The 18392-nt window shown below is 43.8% G+C and overlaps 1 protein-coding gene across 2 annotated transcripts in view; it reads left to right on the top strand.

The window, feature by feature from the left end:
- Positions 1 to 15735, top strand: part of SMAD3 (SMAD family member 3) — a 172925-nt gene extending 157190 nt beyond the window's left edge. For both annotated transcript variants that reach the window (XM_044665333.1, XM_044665332.1), the window contains 4 exons: positions 5082 to 5294; positions 7696 to 7833; positions 12986 to 13130; positions 15612 to 15735. In XM_044665333.1, coding sequence (XP_044521268.1) covers positions 5082 to 5294; positions 7696 to 7833; positions 12986 to 13130; positions 15612 to 15735 — 620 coding nt within the window. The remainder of the gene's footprint in view (positions 1 to 5081; positions 5295 to 7695; positions 7834 to 12985; positions 13131 to 15611) is intronic.
- The last annotated feature ends 2657 nt before the right edge of the window (positions 15736 to 18392 follow it).

The following is an 18392-nucleotide window of genomic DNA, read 5'->3' as shown; positions in this document are numbered from 1 at the left end:
CAGTATGTGACTTCTGGGCAAGTTATTGGGTTTCTTCAAGCTATTGCCAGATGGATTAGTGTTAGATTCCAGGTTCTAGGAGTAAATGGAATATGGATGAGGGCTATCTTGTTGCCTTTTTTTTTTTTTTTTTTTTTTTTTAAACCATCTCCTCTGCCAAGTTTGGCTTCTGTACTTGGTCCATTAGCTGCCTTAGATTTTAAAATTATGGCATTTCCCCCTTCTTCTCCTGCCCCCCAACCCCCTCACCCCCAACTGGATTTGGTTCATTTACAGATGTTTTTAATAGCAGTTTTGGATGCCAAGTATTGCCTTCTGGGTTTTCTTCTTTTTTCTTCTTTAAACAAAAGAGAAAGAGTTTGCCAGTGAAGCGTTGATCTCAATATTGAGGTCATTCAGTGAGTTGAACCTGGCATAGGGCCAGCCCTAAGTTAAGGCACTCATTTGTGCCCGATGAAGAAGTCATGTGTTTTCTACTCTGGAGAGTGCATGGGTGGCTCACTGTTGATATTGTAGGTTCGGTCATCCTAAACACTTCTCCTCTGGCAGAGTAAACGATCCACAATGGGACACAAATGGGCAGCTAGAAAAGGGGAAAGGTATGGGCTGCAAGTCAGTCTACAAGTAGCCTGGGATATTGGGGAGATAATTTAGAGGGAAGGAAGGAGGGTGCTGGACAGAAGAAAAATTTCATCATGGGTACTCGGGGATAACAAATACGTGTCTGGGAGTAGTACTGCTCTAGGAGTCTGGTTGTTTTTTGAAACAGAGGTTAACTAACCTAAATAATACTATCTGAAAAAGCAGCTGTCAAACTTTTCTTTGGCTCCACACCACAGCTCCCCGGAGCTGGCATCTTCCTAATTAAGTGTCAGGCTCCTGCATTACAAATGTTTTCCACGAGTTGCTTTGATACAGTGTTGTGTTGTCTGTTCAGCACGTCCTTGGGAGATGCAGGGATGTTTGGCAGAGACCTCAGATCTGCCTGAGGGAGCCCACTGGCTCAAGCTGCTGTTATGATGAACTCTGAATTCTGAGACGTCGTAGGTTTTCGGTCCTGCAAGCTAGAATCGATGAGGGGCATCGCTTTAGTACTGGGTCAAACAACGAAGCGGGCAGGGGCATGCTGGACTCTGCTTTTCCTTCTTTAATGGAATTGTCACAACATTGGCAGTGGGGAACTCGTTATACTTCCCCTCCCCCTGACTGGCCAAAGTCCACGGTTCACCAGACAGAGGCTACGCCAGCAGGAACAATCTGTTCAAGCAGAATCGGACCTCTTAGGTTTAATTTTTTTTTTTTAAACCCTTGAATCCATATAAAGTATTGGTTCCAAAGTAGAAGAGCAGGAAGGACTAGACAACTGGGATTAAGGGACTCACAATTAGGAAGTGTCAGGAGGTCAGATTTTAATCCAGGATCTCAGACCTGGTTCTCTATCCACTGAGCCACCCAGCTGCCCCTTAAAAAGTCCAACGCCTTCCTTTTAGGATGAGCATACGGAGTCCTGGTGACATGAAATGATTGCCATAAGCCACATACCTAGTAAGGGGCAGAGCTCCGTGGAATTTGCCTACTTTGAGCATTAGAATAATCATTTTTTAAAGTTCATCTTTCATCATTCTTTATATTTTCCCTACGGAAGCCATGAAAAGAACAGACATGCCCAGGGCCATGGCCAGTCGGTTTTAGAATCAATGAGTCCATCAACAAGCAATTTATTAGACTTACTGTGTGCCAGACAATGGATGCACAATGATAAAAGGGAAACAATTCCTGCCCCTGAGGAGCTTCCGTTCTCTCGGGGGACACGGCACGTCCCAGATGAGAGCCCAGATTTCCGGGTACTCGTACACACTTTCCCCCATCTGTGCCATGAGCTTTTCGGTGTATAGGCTTCATTGGAGTCACCAGAAATTGTTCACCTTCCGGTGGCAATCCATGAAGGTGGAGCCTTTGGCCTCAGACTCTAACTGGTTTGGAATGTTTTTTCAGTCAGACTTTTCAGGGGTTTTTTTAAGCTTCTGAGAGGCTTAGGGCTTGTGTTCTAGGCTCACAGTTTCCTCCAGAATGAGATGGTGCCGTGGGGGACAGATGGGGAGCCCTGAAGCTGGCCTCTGAATCCCAGCCAGGGTCCCATTCGCTGGTGCAGGGACACAATCCCAGAATCAGGAGCTTTGGCGTAGCGGCCCAAGTATGGGGTGAGAAAGACAAACCTTTTAGGCAGGCTTTGTGGAAAACACTGTGTAGGGCAGGGAGCGTTTTACATGCACTGCAGGCTGGTAGCTTAGAATAAAGCTCTTCGAGGTCACCTAATTTACCGGGATTTCAGCAAAGTATGCACGCAGGCCAGGTCATCCTTACGGACCGGCTGAAATGCCAAGGAACCGATGACCGCGTGGTCGCTGGAATCTAGGGCCGCCGAAGGGCTGCGGTCAGCTCGGGGGTCTTTAGTGGTGAGTCCCGAGCATCTGCCCTCGGCCCCGCGCCGGCCGCCACATCTCTCCGGGGTCTCGGAGGAAGGCGCTGCTGGCAACCTTGTCCTCCAGGCAGATGAGCCAGAGCTGTCAGGGGGAGGGAACAGCTGCTGCGGGGGGAGAAGCGAGCCAGAGGGCTGGGTGCCCCCTTAGAGAGGAAGAGGAGTGAGAGTGTGGGGGAAGCCCCCCATGCACAGACACACACACAAACACATGAACACATGTGTGCAGTGCAGTTGTATGCACAATAAACATGTGAATACACAAGAGCAATGCAGTCACACACATATATGAAGCACACAAACATGTGCACATGAAAATTAGTGCATATGAATTCTTATACATGTAAACAATAAGCACAAACATGAACACATGAACAAGTACACACAAATGCACACTCACATGGCATGTGCATATACAGACACAGGGAATGTGAAAACGTGTACATACAATGTGCCGTTGAAATGGCACACACAAATATCAGCAGACTGGATCATGGAAACACGTCCATAGACATGTGGAAATGTAAGCATGCACACCCATGAACAGAAACAGGTGTGGACATGCATGCAAAATGCATGCATAAGCATAGACATATGCACACATGAATCAGGCACGCGTGCACAGCCACACACAAATATCCATGCACAGCACCAACACGTGCACAAGTGTCATACAAAGGCACAAATGTATAGGCACAAGGACACATACAGAAATGCACACACACATGCATATACTGAGAAACACACTCAAAATCCCCTCAACACACTTAAGCATGCACAAATAGGCTCATACCTACACACAAGCAAAAACCAAAAATGCATACATGCATGCACCACAAACATGCACATCAATACATGTACACAAAATCACACACATGTGCATACACAGATACAAATGTACACACAATGCATAAGCAAGCACACACATGAAAATACACATGCACATACCAGTGGGCTGACAAACAGAACAAACCTAAACCCTTACACGTACAAACATGCATACATATACACTAATACATATGAACACACAAAACAAGTACACACATGCTTGGTAAATTGCGCACTCCTGCACTCATACAAATTTGCACACACACACAAACATGCAACAAACATTCATACACAAGTGTACACATAGATTGGCTCACATATGTAATACATGTTTACACACATGAACACATACGCGCAGAATCATACACTTGCACAGACAAGTACATACACAGCCATAAGCATATGCATAAACATTTACAAACACAGAAACATATATACACATGCCCTCCCATGCACACAGCAAACTGTATACATACAAACATGTATAATCTAACCAACATGTATATGTGCACACAAACCATGCAGACATGCACATGAACACATGAACAAGTACACAAAAACTTACACTCATGTGACATGTGCACACAGATAGAAACCAAGCATTTACTTATGAACACACAGGAAGACACACACTCACACACACACATTTATTTCCCACAATATCACCTTATATTGGTAGTATGATTTGTGCTTTTCTCTTTAATAACTCTTATCTTCCATCTTAGAAGAGCAGGAAAGGGTAGGCACTTGTCCAAGGTCACATAGCTAGGAAGTGTCTGAGGTAGGGTTTGAACCCAGGACCTCCCTTCTCTGGGCCTGGCTCTCAATTCACTGAGCCACTCAGCTACCCCATGCTTGATGCCTTTCAAATAACTTTTTCTTGTATTTCCTCATCTGATTTTTGCCAATTTTACATTAGGAAAGGTACTGACATAGTATATGGGAGTCTTACAACAATGACTTACATCAGACAAGTTTTATCCCCATTTCACAGATGAAGAAACGGACCCACAGTGTTTTAAATGAGCTGTGTTTCCAAAGTCATATAGCAAGTTTGTAGTAGGCCTGGGAGTGGAACCCAGGTCTCCTGATTACCAAGTGTTTATAACTTCATTTGTTTTTTCTTTATATCACAATTAAGTCTAAACTTAGTAAGCATTAGCAAAAAAAAAAAAATCCAGATGTTCAAACAAGAATAAAACAGGTTGGCTTTGAGATTATAAACTTTTCAATACACACTTAAGTTTGTTTAAAGGAAAAATGTATATTAATTTTTTTTAAAGCCCTTACCTTCCGTCTTAGAATCAATAATAAGTATTGGTTCCAAGGCAGAAGAGCAGTAAGGGCTAGGCAATGAAGGGTAAGTGACTTGCCCAGAGTCACACAGCTGGGAAGTATCTGAGGCCGGATTTGAACCTAGGAACTCCCGTCTCTCAGTTTGGCTCTCAATTCACTGAGCTACCAAGCTGCCCCCTAAGTGGCCAATCTTATAAAAACAAAAATCCAAAACAAAAACCCACCAAGCCACTTAACTGCCCCCTCTATATCCTAATCATAAGAGAATTTCAGAATCATTTCCATTTCTGTATTCCTTTCTGAACAAGTGGATTTTTTTCTCTGGATTTTGTTGCAACTGCCCTTATATTTCCAGGACTTTGCTATTTCTGATTTCATCCCTTTGCATTACTCTGTATGTCTTCCCATTATTTTTAGTGATATATAGTTTGTCTGGCTGCCTGATGACTTCCTTTCTGTCCCTTTGTGTCTCATGCAGATCTGCAGCCCGTTACTTACTGCGAGCCAGCCTTCTGGTGTTCCATCTCCTACTATGAGCTGAACCAGAGGGTGGGAGAGACTTTCCATGCTTCTCAGCCTTCCATGACAGTGGATGGCTTCACCGACCCATCCAACTCGGAGCGCTTCTGCTTGGGTTTATTGTCCAATGTGAACAGGAATGCCGCTGTGGAGCTCACTAGACGGCACATTGGTAAACACATCCCCCAGTTAGTTCCCTGCTCACCCTCCCAAGGTAGTATGGATCAGTCTGTCCCTAGGAAGCTGAGGCAGACAGGGGCTTTGCTGGAGAGCGGTGGGAAATGAGAGCCCAACTCACTGTGACTGCCTTGAGAAAGGACGAGCATTGTTAGTTCCTCTGACCAAGTTTCCAGTTGTATACTGCATTGTTCTCTGAAGATAGTATGGCACTGATGGGCCTACCCTTTCCCCTGCATTTCCTAGCTACTTCCACCTAAAGATGTAAAATTTGTGGAAATTTTGAAGGCATAAAACAAATGAACATATTTTTGGGGAAGAAAAAGATGAGGGTGAAAAATGTGAATGTAATGCAATCTGGGTTTTTGGTGTTGTTGTTTACGCAGCAGGTGATGCCTGTGGCATTACAGCAGAAAGAATATTGGATTTGGAGTCAAAATGCTTCAGTGCAAATCCCAGCTATGATAATTTCTACATGTATGACTTTGAGAAAGTCACTTATCTTCTCTGGCCCTCAGTTTTCCCATCTGTAAAATGAGGGGGTTGGCCTAGATGACTTCTAAGGGCCGTTCTGGCTGCAGTTCTGTGGTCCTGTCATTCTTTACAGACATAGGCACTTTGTTGAGAAACATAAAAATGTATCATGCATTTATATAATTAGGCTTTTTTTTTTGCAAAATGACAGAAAAGAAGGTAAATTGGGGGAAACTTTTTTAAACCCTTAACTTACATCTTAGAATCAATATTGTGAATTGGTTCTAAGGCAGAAGAGCGGTAAGGGCTAGGCAATGAGTTAAGTGACTTACTCAGGGTCACACAGCTAGGAAGTGTCTGCAGTCACATTTGAACCCAGGACCTCTTGGCTCTCAATCCACTGAGCCACCCAGCTGCCCTTGAGGGAAACATTTTATTATTTTTTTAATTTAATTTAATTTTTTTGAATATTTTTCCATGGTTACATGATTCATGTTCTTTCTCTCCCCTCCTCCCACCCTCCCTGTAGCGGATGTGCAATTCCACTGGGCTTTACTTGTGTCATTGATCAAGACCTATTTCCATATTATTGATAGTTGCACTGGGGTGGTCATTTAGAATCTACATCCCAAATCGTATCTGGGGGAAACATTTTAATAAGTGAGTATTTGTTTAAAAAGCACAATTTCTAAAGGGAAGAACACCCCCCACTTGATTCTTCTAGGCCTTAGCATCTCTATTCCCACAGGCCCCTCTGCCTCCCTATTTCTCAAATCTGACAGCATAGCTGCTTATCTGCTTTCCTCCAACAATTGTATCATAATCCCATCCAGCAGCATCTCATATGTCCCCTAGATACCACTCCAATAGAAATGACCAAAAGTAGAGTGATGAGAACAAGAAAGGCACAATGAGTACATCAAGCTTACTTTAGACCAGCTTTCCTCATTTTTGACATGCTCAATGCCCCAGCACGTGACCTAAGGCTTACTTTTCTGATTGCTTCCTTATTCTTCTTCTGAATGAACACAAATGGCGACCCTTCTCTATAGGACACAAGGAACATCACTGTGGTAGGGGAATGAGGGAGAGAGGAAGAGAAAGAAAGAGAGAGAGAGAGAGAGAGAGAGAGAGAGAGAGAGAGAGAGAGAGAGAGAGAGAGAGAGAGAGAGAGCGCACATATTAGAGGCCTTACGTAATTGGATTTGAAACAAGTTTAAAAATAGTTTGTCCATCTGGGGTGAATTTAAAACAAGATGGAAAATTGTATGTTAAGCCTATGGAAAGTTTTTTGTTGATTTTTTTTCTTAATGGAAAGTTTTTTTAAAAAAAAACTTCTAGGGGGTTGAGAGGGAGGCAAGTATAATCATATTCAGTAGTTGTCAAAGAGTTGGGGCCTGGAAGGGAAGGGAAGGTCAAGAGAAGGGAAGGTCTGCCCAGTCTGGCAAGATATGCAGAAAGAACCATTCCTGTTTTCAAGGTGACTGTCTTTTGTGTCTCTTTTGCCCGAGACCCTTTAGATATAGGTAAGTGTTAGTTTTAGGGTTATAGTTGTGGAAGAGTCATCCATTATATTCTTTTCAGCTACGTTTTCAGTGGCTTCTCATCATTTTCTCCCCTTTGAAGGGGGCAAAAATGAATCTCAAAAGCTGGACATTTCTAGGGCACTCGCGTGGTCTTTTTTTGGGGGGGGGCAGGGCTCATTCAGAACAGGGGGTGTGAAATGCCCAGGCCATTCTTGGCCCTTACTTGAGTGAACTGGGGCAAGGAAAGTGGGGCACAAACCCCCTCGCCACTGTCAGTGTGAATATTCCTGGTCAGTGTCTGCCTTGCAGACTGACTTGGAGAACAGTGGCTGTGCTGTGGACATTGGACTCTGGTGCTGGGTAACCTAACTATTTCTGTCGATGTTTGTTCTGCAGGGAGAGGAGTACGTCTCTATTACATTGGAGGGGAGGTCTTTGCAGAATGCCTCAGTGACAGTGCCATTTTTGTCCAGTCCCCCAACTGTAACCAGCGCTACGGCTGGCACCCAGCGACCGTTTGCAAGATTCCACCAGGTAATCTAGTCCCTGGGACCCTTCCTTGGCTCCCTACACTTATTCTGGGAGCCCTAGAGTATCTTAGGGCATTTCTTTACTTTTCTGCCTTTCTTTACCAATTGTGTTTGCACAGCTGCCTTCTCATTGATTCGACCTTCTCCCTGTTTCCTTGGTTGCTTTCATGGAGTTCCCCGGAGGCAGAAATGCCATTTATCTAATTGTATTTTAACAGTGGCCAGCACAGTGCCATGTGCCCAAGGGATGCTTAATAAATACTATTTGCTGACAATGCAGGCCATATGGAGTCTACTTAGATTCAGTTGTTTTTTTTTTTTTTAAACCCTTACCTTCTGGCTTGGAACCAATACTAAGCATTGGTTCCAAGGCAGAAGAGTGGTAAGGGCTTGGCAATGTGGGTTAACTGACTCACTTGCCCAGGGTCACACAGCACAGGAAGTGTCTAAGGCCAGATTTGAACCCAGGATGTCCTGTCTCCAGGCCTGGCTGTCAATCCACTGAGCCACCCAGCTGCTCCATGTGTATAGCTTTTGCTGATTATAGTCTTCAGGATCCCAAAACAGAATCAGGGTGCTTTCTCCCCTAGCTATGTCCTTATTGGATGAGAACAAGGGGGTAACTCAGGAGAGACTGAGGCAGGTTGCTAAAGATCCTAGTATTCTTAGTGGTCATCTCATTTGAACCCCTTGTTCTACATACAAAGATACAGAGACCCAGAGAAATTGCCTTGCCCAAGATCACAAAGAGAGTTAAGTGACAAAGTCTGAATTTGAATTCAGTTCCTTTGACTCTGAATCCAGCACTGTACCATGTGTTTCCCTTAAATCACAGCCTATAGAGGGCCAGGTAGGGACCCACGTCTCTCAATCTGTCTCCCCACTCCAAGTAAACAAAGAAGTGTTGGCAGGAGCCTGGTGGTAAAATAAGTTTTGTGAACAGTTATTACACCAACGATGCCCTTGGAAGTTTTTTTTATCATGTATTTTTCATTTTTACATCTCCTACATTCCCCAATATAGTCATCCCTTAACAGTACTTTGAGTATTTGTGCCTCTAACACCTTGGAAATTGGCAAAGGCTACAAATCACAACCTGTGCTTTTGTTTTGTTGATTATCCATACTTTGGAAGGTGATGGGGAAAATGTTAATAATGCAAATTAAACTTAAAAATGGGTTGTGTATCCCCCATCTGATCGTTAAACATTTGCTAGCACACTACTGCTCTTTCCCTGCCCAGAAAGCCATCCCCATAACAAAGAACATAAAAGAAAGGAAATGGAAATTGAGGAAAACTTACACATCAACTAAGTTCAACAGAGGAAGCCTTCCACACCAATAGCCCTTCCTCAAATCTATAGAGAAGCAAATCTTGTATCTCATTTTGGGGCCTAAGTGTAGCCAATACAATTTCACAACATTCAGTGGAAAAAGAAGTTTCCATTCTTGAAGATTAAAAATTTTTTTAAATGCCTAAATTAGAGAAAAGGCATTGGCTTTCTTTTAGAAGCCTTTTCCTTCTCTCTTTAAATCTAAGTTTATAATCGTTTAGGGAGGCCAGCTCCAGCCAAAAATGAAGAAGCTCTGACGTTCGACCAGAGATAACTTGCTTTTCATTCAATTCACACCTGGTCCTTGGCAGAGGAAATGTTGAATGAAGTCATAGCCAAAGGTTGTCCTTTAAGTAATGAATAGACATGAAGGTTTAGGAAGAAAATTCTTATAGCGTCACACGGCATGCAGGTATGCGTCACATGTCTGTATCTTTAGAAACGTTTTAACTGGAGTCCAAGTTTGTGGCTTACATTTTTTGCCTTCCCTTTTTGGATTGGTGTCAGCAGAGAAAGAAACGAGGAGCAAGCTGGCATGATGTTTGCAGTGCAAATTTGAGAATAACCTGGATTTGGAGGGAGGACGCAGGGGCTAGAAGGGGGTTAGTGGCAACTGCAGGAACAGAAGTGAAGGAAAAACAGAAGTTGTAGAGGTACCGACTTCAGATCATGCAAGGACACACTTCCCAACAGTCTAAGCTTTCAGATAGTGGAGATCACATTGGACGCAGTGGATTCCTTGCCTCTCCTTCACCCCTTTAGAGACTAGGTGGTCCTCACCCCACCCCCACCCTGCCCTTTTATCAGAAAAAAGGGTAGAGAGAGATTCTTTTTTTTTTGTTTTTTAAACTCTTACCTTCCACCTTAGAATCAAAATTGTGTATTGGTTCCAAGGCAGAAGAATGGTAAGGTCTAGGCAATGGGGGTTAAGTGACTTGCCCAGGGTCACACAGTTAGGAAGTATCTGAGGGCAGATTTGAACCCAGTTTCTCTGGTCTCTAAGCCTGCCTGGTGCTCTATCCACTGAGCCACCTACCCACCCCATCCTGTTTGGTTTCATTGTTGTTTTTCCCTTGAAGGGCCTTCTCTGCCTGCATCCTTAAACCCTCTGTTTTAGAGATCTTTCATTCTATGAAGAATTAAATGAACTACCTGAATTAAAAGCACATCTTCAGCAAACCAGAGAAATTTGTGCACCTGCACACACACACAAAGCACACCCTTTCTCACCTTTTATCCCTTGCCCTACTCTCTGGTATCTGGCCGGCTTCTAGAAGGTTTCTTGCTGGCTGTGCAGAAACAGAGGCTACTAGGGACCCATCTGCCAGGTTTCTTCCTTTGTTAATTTGGAGCTGAGCATTGCCATTTTTGTTTGCATATCAGCAGAGCCAGGCTTCCCTCCTGACAGCATAAAATTTCCCAATTATGGATGTATCAAACTTCACTTTTCTCTACCACCTTCCACGCCCCCTAAATTTGGGGTCCTGCTATGTGCTTCAGTTTGTTGGCTGAAGGAACGATAAAGGCCCCTCCCTTCCCATCCCTTTGGCATGGAGGTGTCTCAGTGTAATAATTACTGCCCCTGGCCCCTCTGCTGTAAGGGGCAGAGATATTCTTGGGCTCCCTTCTCAGCCCGACTAAGCCTAGGAAAACTAGGTAAGGGGTTGTTTGCTCTTGAGTTTGTGTTTAATTAAGTCACAAATCTTCCAGTGACTCATAGTCCACAGGATAAAGCCCGAATGCCCACTTGAATTAAATTATTGGCACCAGCCAAACTGTCACATTGGCCCTTACAAAAATGCTTCCTGCTTTCTGGTCTCCAAACTTTTCTTCATTCTTGGTGATATTGTAACCTTCACACTTTTATTGATACAAAATTCTGCCTTCTCCATTGAAGCTTTCTTTGGTCATCTCAGCCAGAAGGGAACATTCAAAGAGCATGGATTTACCAGTCAGTCAACCAAGAAACATTAAGAGGTTACTCTGCCAGGCACTGGGGATATACCTAGAAGCAAAAGACAGTCCCTGCCCTCGAGGAGCTCCCAATCTAATGGGAGCTAGAAGGGACTTTAGAGGACATTTGACTTGACTTTTAAGAAGCCCCTTCCATGTTAAGTTCATTATCTCTACTCTCACTTGTTCAGTTACGTCTAACTATTCATGATTCCATTTGGGGTCTTTTTTTTCCTTTTTTTGGGTTATATATGTAGTATCACACAAAACATTGTGAATAATCTTATAAAACAAAGCCCCAAATAATAAGCCCAAATAAATAAGTGAAAATCATGTGTTTTCATCTGCATTCCTACTCCAACACTTCCTTTCTCTGGAGATGGATGGCATTCTTTGTCATGTTCCTCAGAATTGTCCTGGATCACTGTATTGCAATTAGTAGCAAAGTCTATCACACTTGATCATTTCACAGTATTTCAGTTACTGTGTATAATGTTCTCCTCATGCTGCTTATTTCACTCTGCATCAGTTCACATAGGTCTTTCCGAAATTATCCTGTCCATCATTCCTTACAGCACAATAGTATTCCATCACCAGCAGATACCACAATTTGTTCAGCCATTCCCCAATCGAAGGACATCCCTTTAGTTCCCAATTTTTTGCCACCACAAAAAAGAGCAGCTAGAAATATTTTTGTACAGACAGGTCCTTTTGAACAAAGAGGTCTCTTTGGGATACAGACCTCCGTGTGGTATGGCTGGGTCAAAGGGCAGGCAGTCTTTTAAAGCCCTTTGGACATAATTCCAAATTGCCCTCCAGAATGGCCGAATCAATTCACAATTCCACCAGCAATGCATTATTAGTGTCCCAATTTTGCCACATTCTATTTGGGGTCTTCTTGGCCAAGATCCTGTAATGGTTTCCCATTTCCTTTTCCAGCTCACTTTCTAGATGAGGAAACTGAGGGTTTGTGATTTGCCCAGGGCCATACAGCTGGTGAATATCTGAGGCCATATTTGAACTCAAGATGATTTCTTCCTGATTCTTTTTTTTTTTTTTAAACCCTTACCTTCTATCTTGGAATCAATACTGTATATTGGCTCCAAGGCAGAAGAGTGGTAAGGGTAGGCAATGGGGGTCAAGTGACTTGCCCAGGGTCACACAGCTGGGAAGTGTCTGAGGCCGGATTTGAACCCAGGACCTCCCATCTCTAGGCCTGACTCTCAATCCACTGAGCTACCCAGCTGCCCCCTCTTCCTGATTCTAAACCTAGTGCTCTTTCCACTGTACTACAACCAAACACAAGACTGAGCATGGAGTAATAAATAAATAAAAAGTTTATGGAGACTTAATTGCACATATATGTTGCACATATAATTGCGCATATAATATCTACCATATGCCAGCTTTGCACAAATATCTTCTCTTCTGATCCTCACAGCCATCCCATGGTGCTAATTATTATCCCCATTTTGCAATTAAGGAAACTGAAATAGAGGGTTTAAGTGACTTGCCCACAGTGACCCATAGCTGAGTCTAAGGCAGCTGGTTTTGAACTCAAGTCTCCTTGATTCCAGTGCTATATGCTACCTTGGGTAACCTAGAGTTTACCTGGTATGGAAGAAGACTGTTAAAAAAACAAAACAATAAACCCTTACTTTCTGTCTTAGTAACAACTCTAAGACAGAAGGGCAAAGGCTAGGCAAACAGATTTAAGTGACTTGCTCAGGATCACACAGCTAGGAAGGGTCTGAGGCCAGATTGGACCCAGGACCTCCCGACCCCAGGTCTGCCTCTCTATCCACTGTGCACTAGCTGCCCTAGCACATACTCTTGAGTTAAAGAGATAACATTTTGGTTTTGTCGGCAGGCTGCAACCTGAAGATATTCAACAACCAGGAGTTCGCAGCCCTGTTGGCTCAGTCTGTCAACCAGGGCTTCGAGGCTGTTTACCAGCTGACTCGGATGTGTACGATTCGCATGAGCTTTGTCAAAGGCTGGGGAGCAGAATACAGGTCAGGTCTTCCTTCGGTTTGGGGCTTTACCTTCCAATGTTGCACATCTCCAAGGAGGACCATAAAAATCTGGGGTGGGTTAGGGTTCATGGAGACCTTAAAAAATCATCTAGTCTATTACCCTTTACTTTATTGATGAGGAAATGGATAACCTGAGAGATGAAGAGAAGGCCACGAAGAGACTGGTTGAGACCGCCTGACTCTCAGCCTCATCGTTCTTTCCTCTTAGACAACATTTTGTCTGAAATGTTTTTGAAATTGCCTCTCACCTCCGAGTTACGTACTTCTCTCACTTTTCCTCGCCTGGCCCCTGCATACCAGAATCAGGAAAACTGAATACACTGGGAGGGTAATCTCTGGCTCTTAGAAACATGTGAAAAATGAGAAGTGAGAGCAACAAGAAAGTGGCTTCAGTCTCTGTGAAGGGAGAAATAGAACTGCTTAGGCACGGCATGCTTCTTAAGGTGGCTCTGCCCCAGGGAAGCTAAATAATGTCACTTTGGGGTTCAGTCTGTACTTTGAATTTCTTAGAGATCTATAGATTGCTCAGGCTTAGACCCCCAAATTCACATTTTTTAGAAAGTATATCAACAGGAATTGCCCTTTCTTTCTACTCCCCATTCTCCCCCTTCCAGTCCTCATCTCCTAAAGCAGACAGCATAGGGACGAAAGCATCAGCTTTGGGAGCCAGTGCTTCACAAGTCATTCTTCTATTTCTCTTCATTTTTCCAGATGTTTGGAGTCCATTTTGTTTTGCAGTCATTCTGCACCCTGGCCAAACCCATTTCATTATTGGCTCGAAGCCACAGTTTATAATGAAATCCAGATGAGCATGACTTATGGAAAGTTAGATTCTCATTAGAGTATTTCAGTCAATAAAACCCCTCATCTCGACTTTACCGTACCTTAGCTGCTGGTTCCTTTCTTTTCCCCGGTGGCCCAGAGTACGGAACCACGGCTTATCCCTGGAACCGATTATTGTGAATAATGTCTGATTCCTGGGGTCCCTCTTTAAACCAAGATATGGGAGATGATTGACCATTCAAACAATCAAGGTGTCTAGACCTTGTGAGTTTTTCTCTCAACCACTATATGGGGTAATTCCTTTCTAGCAAAATGTACAAAGGTCTGCTCAAAAAGTAACGTAGGAGGAGAAATCAACCCAGGTGTGCTGCCAGCACCTTGGATTGTAGGGAGAAAGACAGAAAGTTAAAAACCTTGTGTGGAAGGTGAGACAGAGTTGGAGATGTGGAAGTGGGGAAAGCAAGGGAGAAAAATAACACTAGCTTAGAAAATGATGAGTTCAGGATCAGCTTTGCCTCTTCTGTGTCTGTAGCTGCTGATGACTAAGCTGGACTTTAGAGGATGGCAGGGGACTCTAGAGGGTCCATGTGCTTCTCCAGACCCATTCTGTGGGGGGGGGGGGGAAGGGGGACTCTGAGGAGAAGGGTGCCTCTAAGTGGCAGTTTTCATAGGGGTTTGTGCTACCTCACTACTCTTTAACCCAGCGAACTTGGGAGAGGCTTTGTAAGGAGAAATCCCTTCTCTAAAAGATGTCATATAAGTCCACAGAGGACACTAAAGGCACTTGTACATGCACCCTGCCATCACCAACTGCCAACTCCATCCAGTCTACCTAACGGACCCGAGGGTGTGGCCCCTTCCCAGAACAATTCTGCTTTCCTACTGTAGACATGCCAAGAAGAGAATTAGGTTACAACTCTTCTCTTATTTAGGCAACTGGAGGCTTGAATTCCTACTCTTCTCACCTTTAGTTGGCAGCCACATTAATCCCTAACAAACAGCCTTTTGGAGCTTGCCTCAGAGCAGCGTCATCTCTCTCGGCACCAATTTAGAAAGTGCTTTGGGGAAAAGAAATGTGTGGCGTGCCTTGATTTTTTCCAGTCATTGTTCCATGGGTTTCACTCCTTTAGACCTTGTAAGAATTTCCAAAATAATGCAGTAGACAGGAATTGTTTTAGTGCAGTTGGGAAGCCACTGAGTGCAAATTTTAGGATTGACGGGCAGTTTGCTCAAATGACAGTGAAATACTTGGCTCATCTAGATGCATGTGATCTCACCACCCCACTTGGGCTTGAAGCCAGCTTGGGAAAGCTGAGAATACCTGGAGTTTCTCATCTGGGGCTAATTCAGATATGTAGGAAGCCCTGTCACTTCGAAGCACCCAAGATTAGTGGGTGGGTGGGTCAGGATCCCTCTTTCTGCTCTTCCCTTTGCTGACAGCTATTCATTTAGCAAACAGCTTCCCTTTACCACCTCCCCTTCCCAAGTTCATTTTGGAGGCATTTGGTCTGCTTCATTGGCCTCTCCCTCCAGAGCAGAGTCCAAAGTGTGGTAAGACTGGATTCCTGTAGAAGGCTGTCACCTAAGCAGAAAAGAATGTTTGGACTGTGATGAGACCCTTGGATGTGTTGGGTTTTGAAAGTCTCTCTTCCCTTGTCCCTTCCTTCCTTCTTCTAGGAGACAGACTGTGACCAGCACCCCCTGCTGGATTGAACTGCATCTGAATGGTCCTCTCCAGTGGCTGGATAAAGTCCTCACCCAGATGGGCTCCCCTAGCATCCGATGCTCTAGTGTATCTTAGAGACATCTAGAAGGAACGGGAATGGGGAGGGGAGAGGTGCTGGTGGTAGTGGTGGTGCTGGTGGTGGTGGTGGTGGTGGTGGGAGGGGTGGTGAGGGAGGTGGGAAAATCTAAGACTCATTAAAAATGGGAAGCCTGTTTAACTGACAGCTATCAAAGAAGAAACTTTTCTCCTCAACCAAAGTGATACTGACCCACTTTTTAAAAAGTCAGCGAGACCCAGAGGTAGATGTTGAAAAGAACCATCCAACTGGGCCACTTCTGCAGATTAAGGTTAGGAATTAGGCTCATAGCATGGGGTGCCACAGAGTCAAGTCAAAGAACATGTTCATCATACTGGTGAAAACAGACTTTGATTCAGTTGTCTTGAAGCTGGAAGGTGGTGCTTTGCAGTCCCCGTTGGCCCCTTTTTCTCTTCCCTTCCCTTCCCTCCCCATCGTCCTCCTTCAGGAGGGGTGTCATAGAAATGCCCATCTGTCTAGGATGGAAAATAGACCATCTTCTTTAAATGGTGTGACTAGAAGGAGCCGCTGGGTTTACAGTGGAAATGGGGACTGTGTCCTTTGGCTATCCCAACCCCATCCTCCAGGCAGTTCGGCAAGAAGGGATGATTGAACCAAGCATTGCCGAGACCCATCTCTTCAGTATGCTGAACTGTGGACAGACCAGATCACTTCTGATGGCTTCCCTGTCCCCTTTGCACACTGGGTGAAAGGAGGCAAATACGTGCAGTAGAAACAATGGGACATACGCAAGGGGGGTGGTGGGGAGAGTTGCTGAGAACCACTTCCCTCTTCCAAGACTCGCCTACACTTCTTGTTTTTTACTTTAAAAAGTTGGAAAGACCGGTTCTGTGCATATGCGATGTATAGTTCATATTATCACATTAATCTCAAAGAGATTTGAATTTATCTTAGCTATTTACATGAAGCAAAGGACACATGTCATGAGTTTTTAATGTTGCAGTAGTTGTTTTTGGCTAGAACAGCACTACACTGAGTGGGTTTCCAGTCATTTCAAGAGCTCACTCCATATTCTGATGTATTTGGCCATTGCTGTTTAATGTAGTCAGTTGCATTAATTAAATTAACATTTTACTGTATCTTCTCTTAAATGTTTATTTTATTTCTCAAAATTTCCTCAGTTAATACATTGACAAATGGAAAAGTCCCTGAGAGAGGGAGGAGGGAGGAGCTGTAAATTTTTTGCAGCCATTACTCGTTGGAGGTGAAATTTTCCCAAGCTGTGTTTGGGAGATGCTAACCCAACCCCTTTTGAAGCTAATTCATGGCTGTGAATTGACCAGACATCTCAGAGCATCTCAGCTCTAGCACGGGCATAGAGAAAGGACTACTTGGAAATATTACACCTCAGAAAATAACAGGCCTGTCAGCATCCTGGAGTCTGTTGTCTTTTCCCCAGTATTGTGAGATTCTCTAGCTAATAACTCTGAATGATCAACAGCAACACTAGCAGTGATAGTGTGGAATAAGCTTTCAACTGGAAAAAAAAAAAAAGGAATCCCTTTCCCCTCTCTCTCAGTGATCTTCTGTAGCATATGGGAGACTGAACTGACATCTGCAATCCATACTTTATTTTTTGCTGTCTGATTATTGTCATCTTAAATGTCTCATTCAGGATTTTCACATGGATTTTTATCGGGGGGGGGAAGGGTTTCCTATGGAAATCCTTCATTATTTAGGCTGGTGAGGGTGTGTGCATGAGGAAATCTCTATTTCTGCCAAGCAAAAACCTCAAATGTGCCATTTCTTGATGTTAGGAGTCCAGGGTTCTTTGGGAACAGAGTTCTAACAGTGGTTGAGTTCCCAGCCTCATGAACAAGCTCCTTAGACCCTAGAGGGGTTTGGGAGAATTGGCCATAAAGGAGCTTTTTAACAAGATCTGTGCCTGTTATCGTGAAGAGGTTTTCTATATTGGTAGCCAGAGCAGATATAATCCAGTGGCTTCATTGGAGAGAACTAGGTACTACAGAGTATTAGGGTTCCTGCCTGACCAAGAAATGAGAAAGCCAGCTTTCTGAATGATGCAGGAAGCTGCTTAGGTATCTATGTTTGTGCTTCATATTGTGACATGAGATGAGTGGCAAAGAGTTCTCATTTTCTAGTAGGGCTTCAGTGATGCCTTTCAAAAGCCATATGTAGTTCCTTATCCCTGGCATTCTTTAGCTGCTGTTCTGTCCTGGCTGGGAAATGCCTAAATTCATTTGATGTTCTAGATCATATCTACACACCTAACCTCTAACTTCTCAGTTTGTGTGTGCCCTTAGGCATGGCTCAGTTATGGAAAGTGTCCAGACTAATTTGGGGATATATTTGTAGGATGTAGTAGAACCCTAGGGCCATGGGATAATTAAATTAATTTTATCCTAATTGGCAATTCCTTCTGAATGGTACAAATCTTCAGTTTTTTGGTAAAAGAGTTTCCCAAGTTATTTTGCCCCTTCTTAAGATTAGACTACAGAGGGAAAACTTGGGCATCATCTCTAAAATCAATCAAACTACTAAAAGATAGGTTGGAAAGCAGTATCATTAGAATTAAAGGATGTCCTGGGGACTGACACATCTTTCCTTATTTTAGCTTCTTTAGTTAACAAAAACCGTTTTCCTTGTTTGATCATCTGTTGCGCATTTGGGATTT

The sequence above is a fragment of the Gracilinanus agilis genome, chromosome 2, assembly GCF_016433145.1.
Source record: "Gracilinanus agilis isolate LMUSP501 chromosome 2, AgileGrace, whole genome shotgun sequence".
Classification (NCBI taxonomy): Eukaryota; Metazoa; Chordata; class Mammalia; order Didelphimorphia; family Didelphidae; genus Gracilinanus; species Gracilinanus agilis.
Note: the sequence above shows the minus strand (reverse complement) of the source record. Positions and strands in the feature narration are given on the sequence as shown.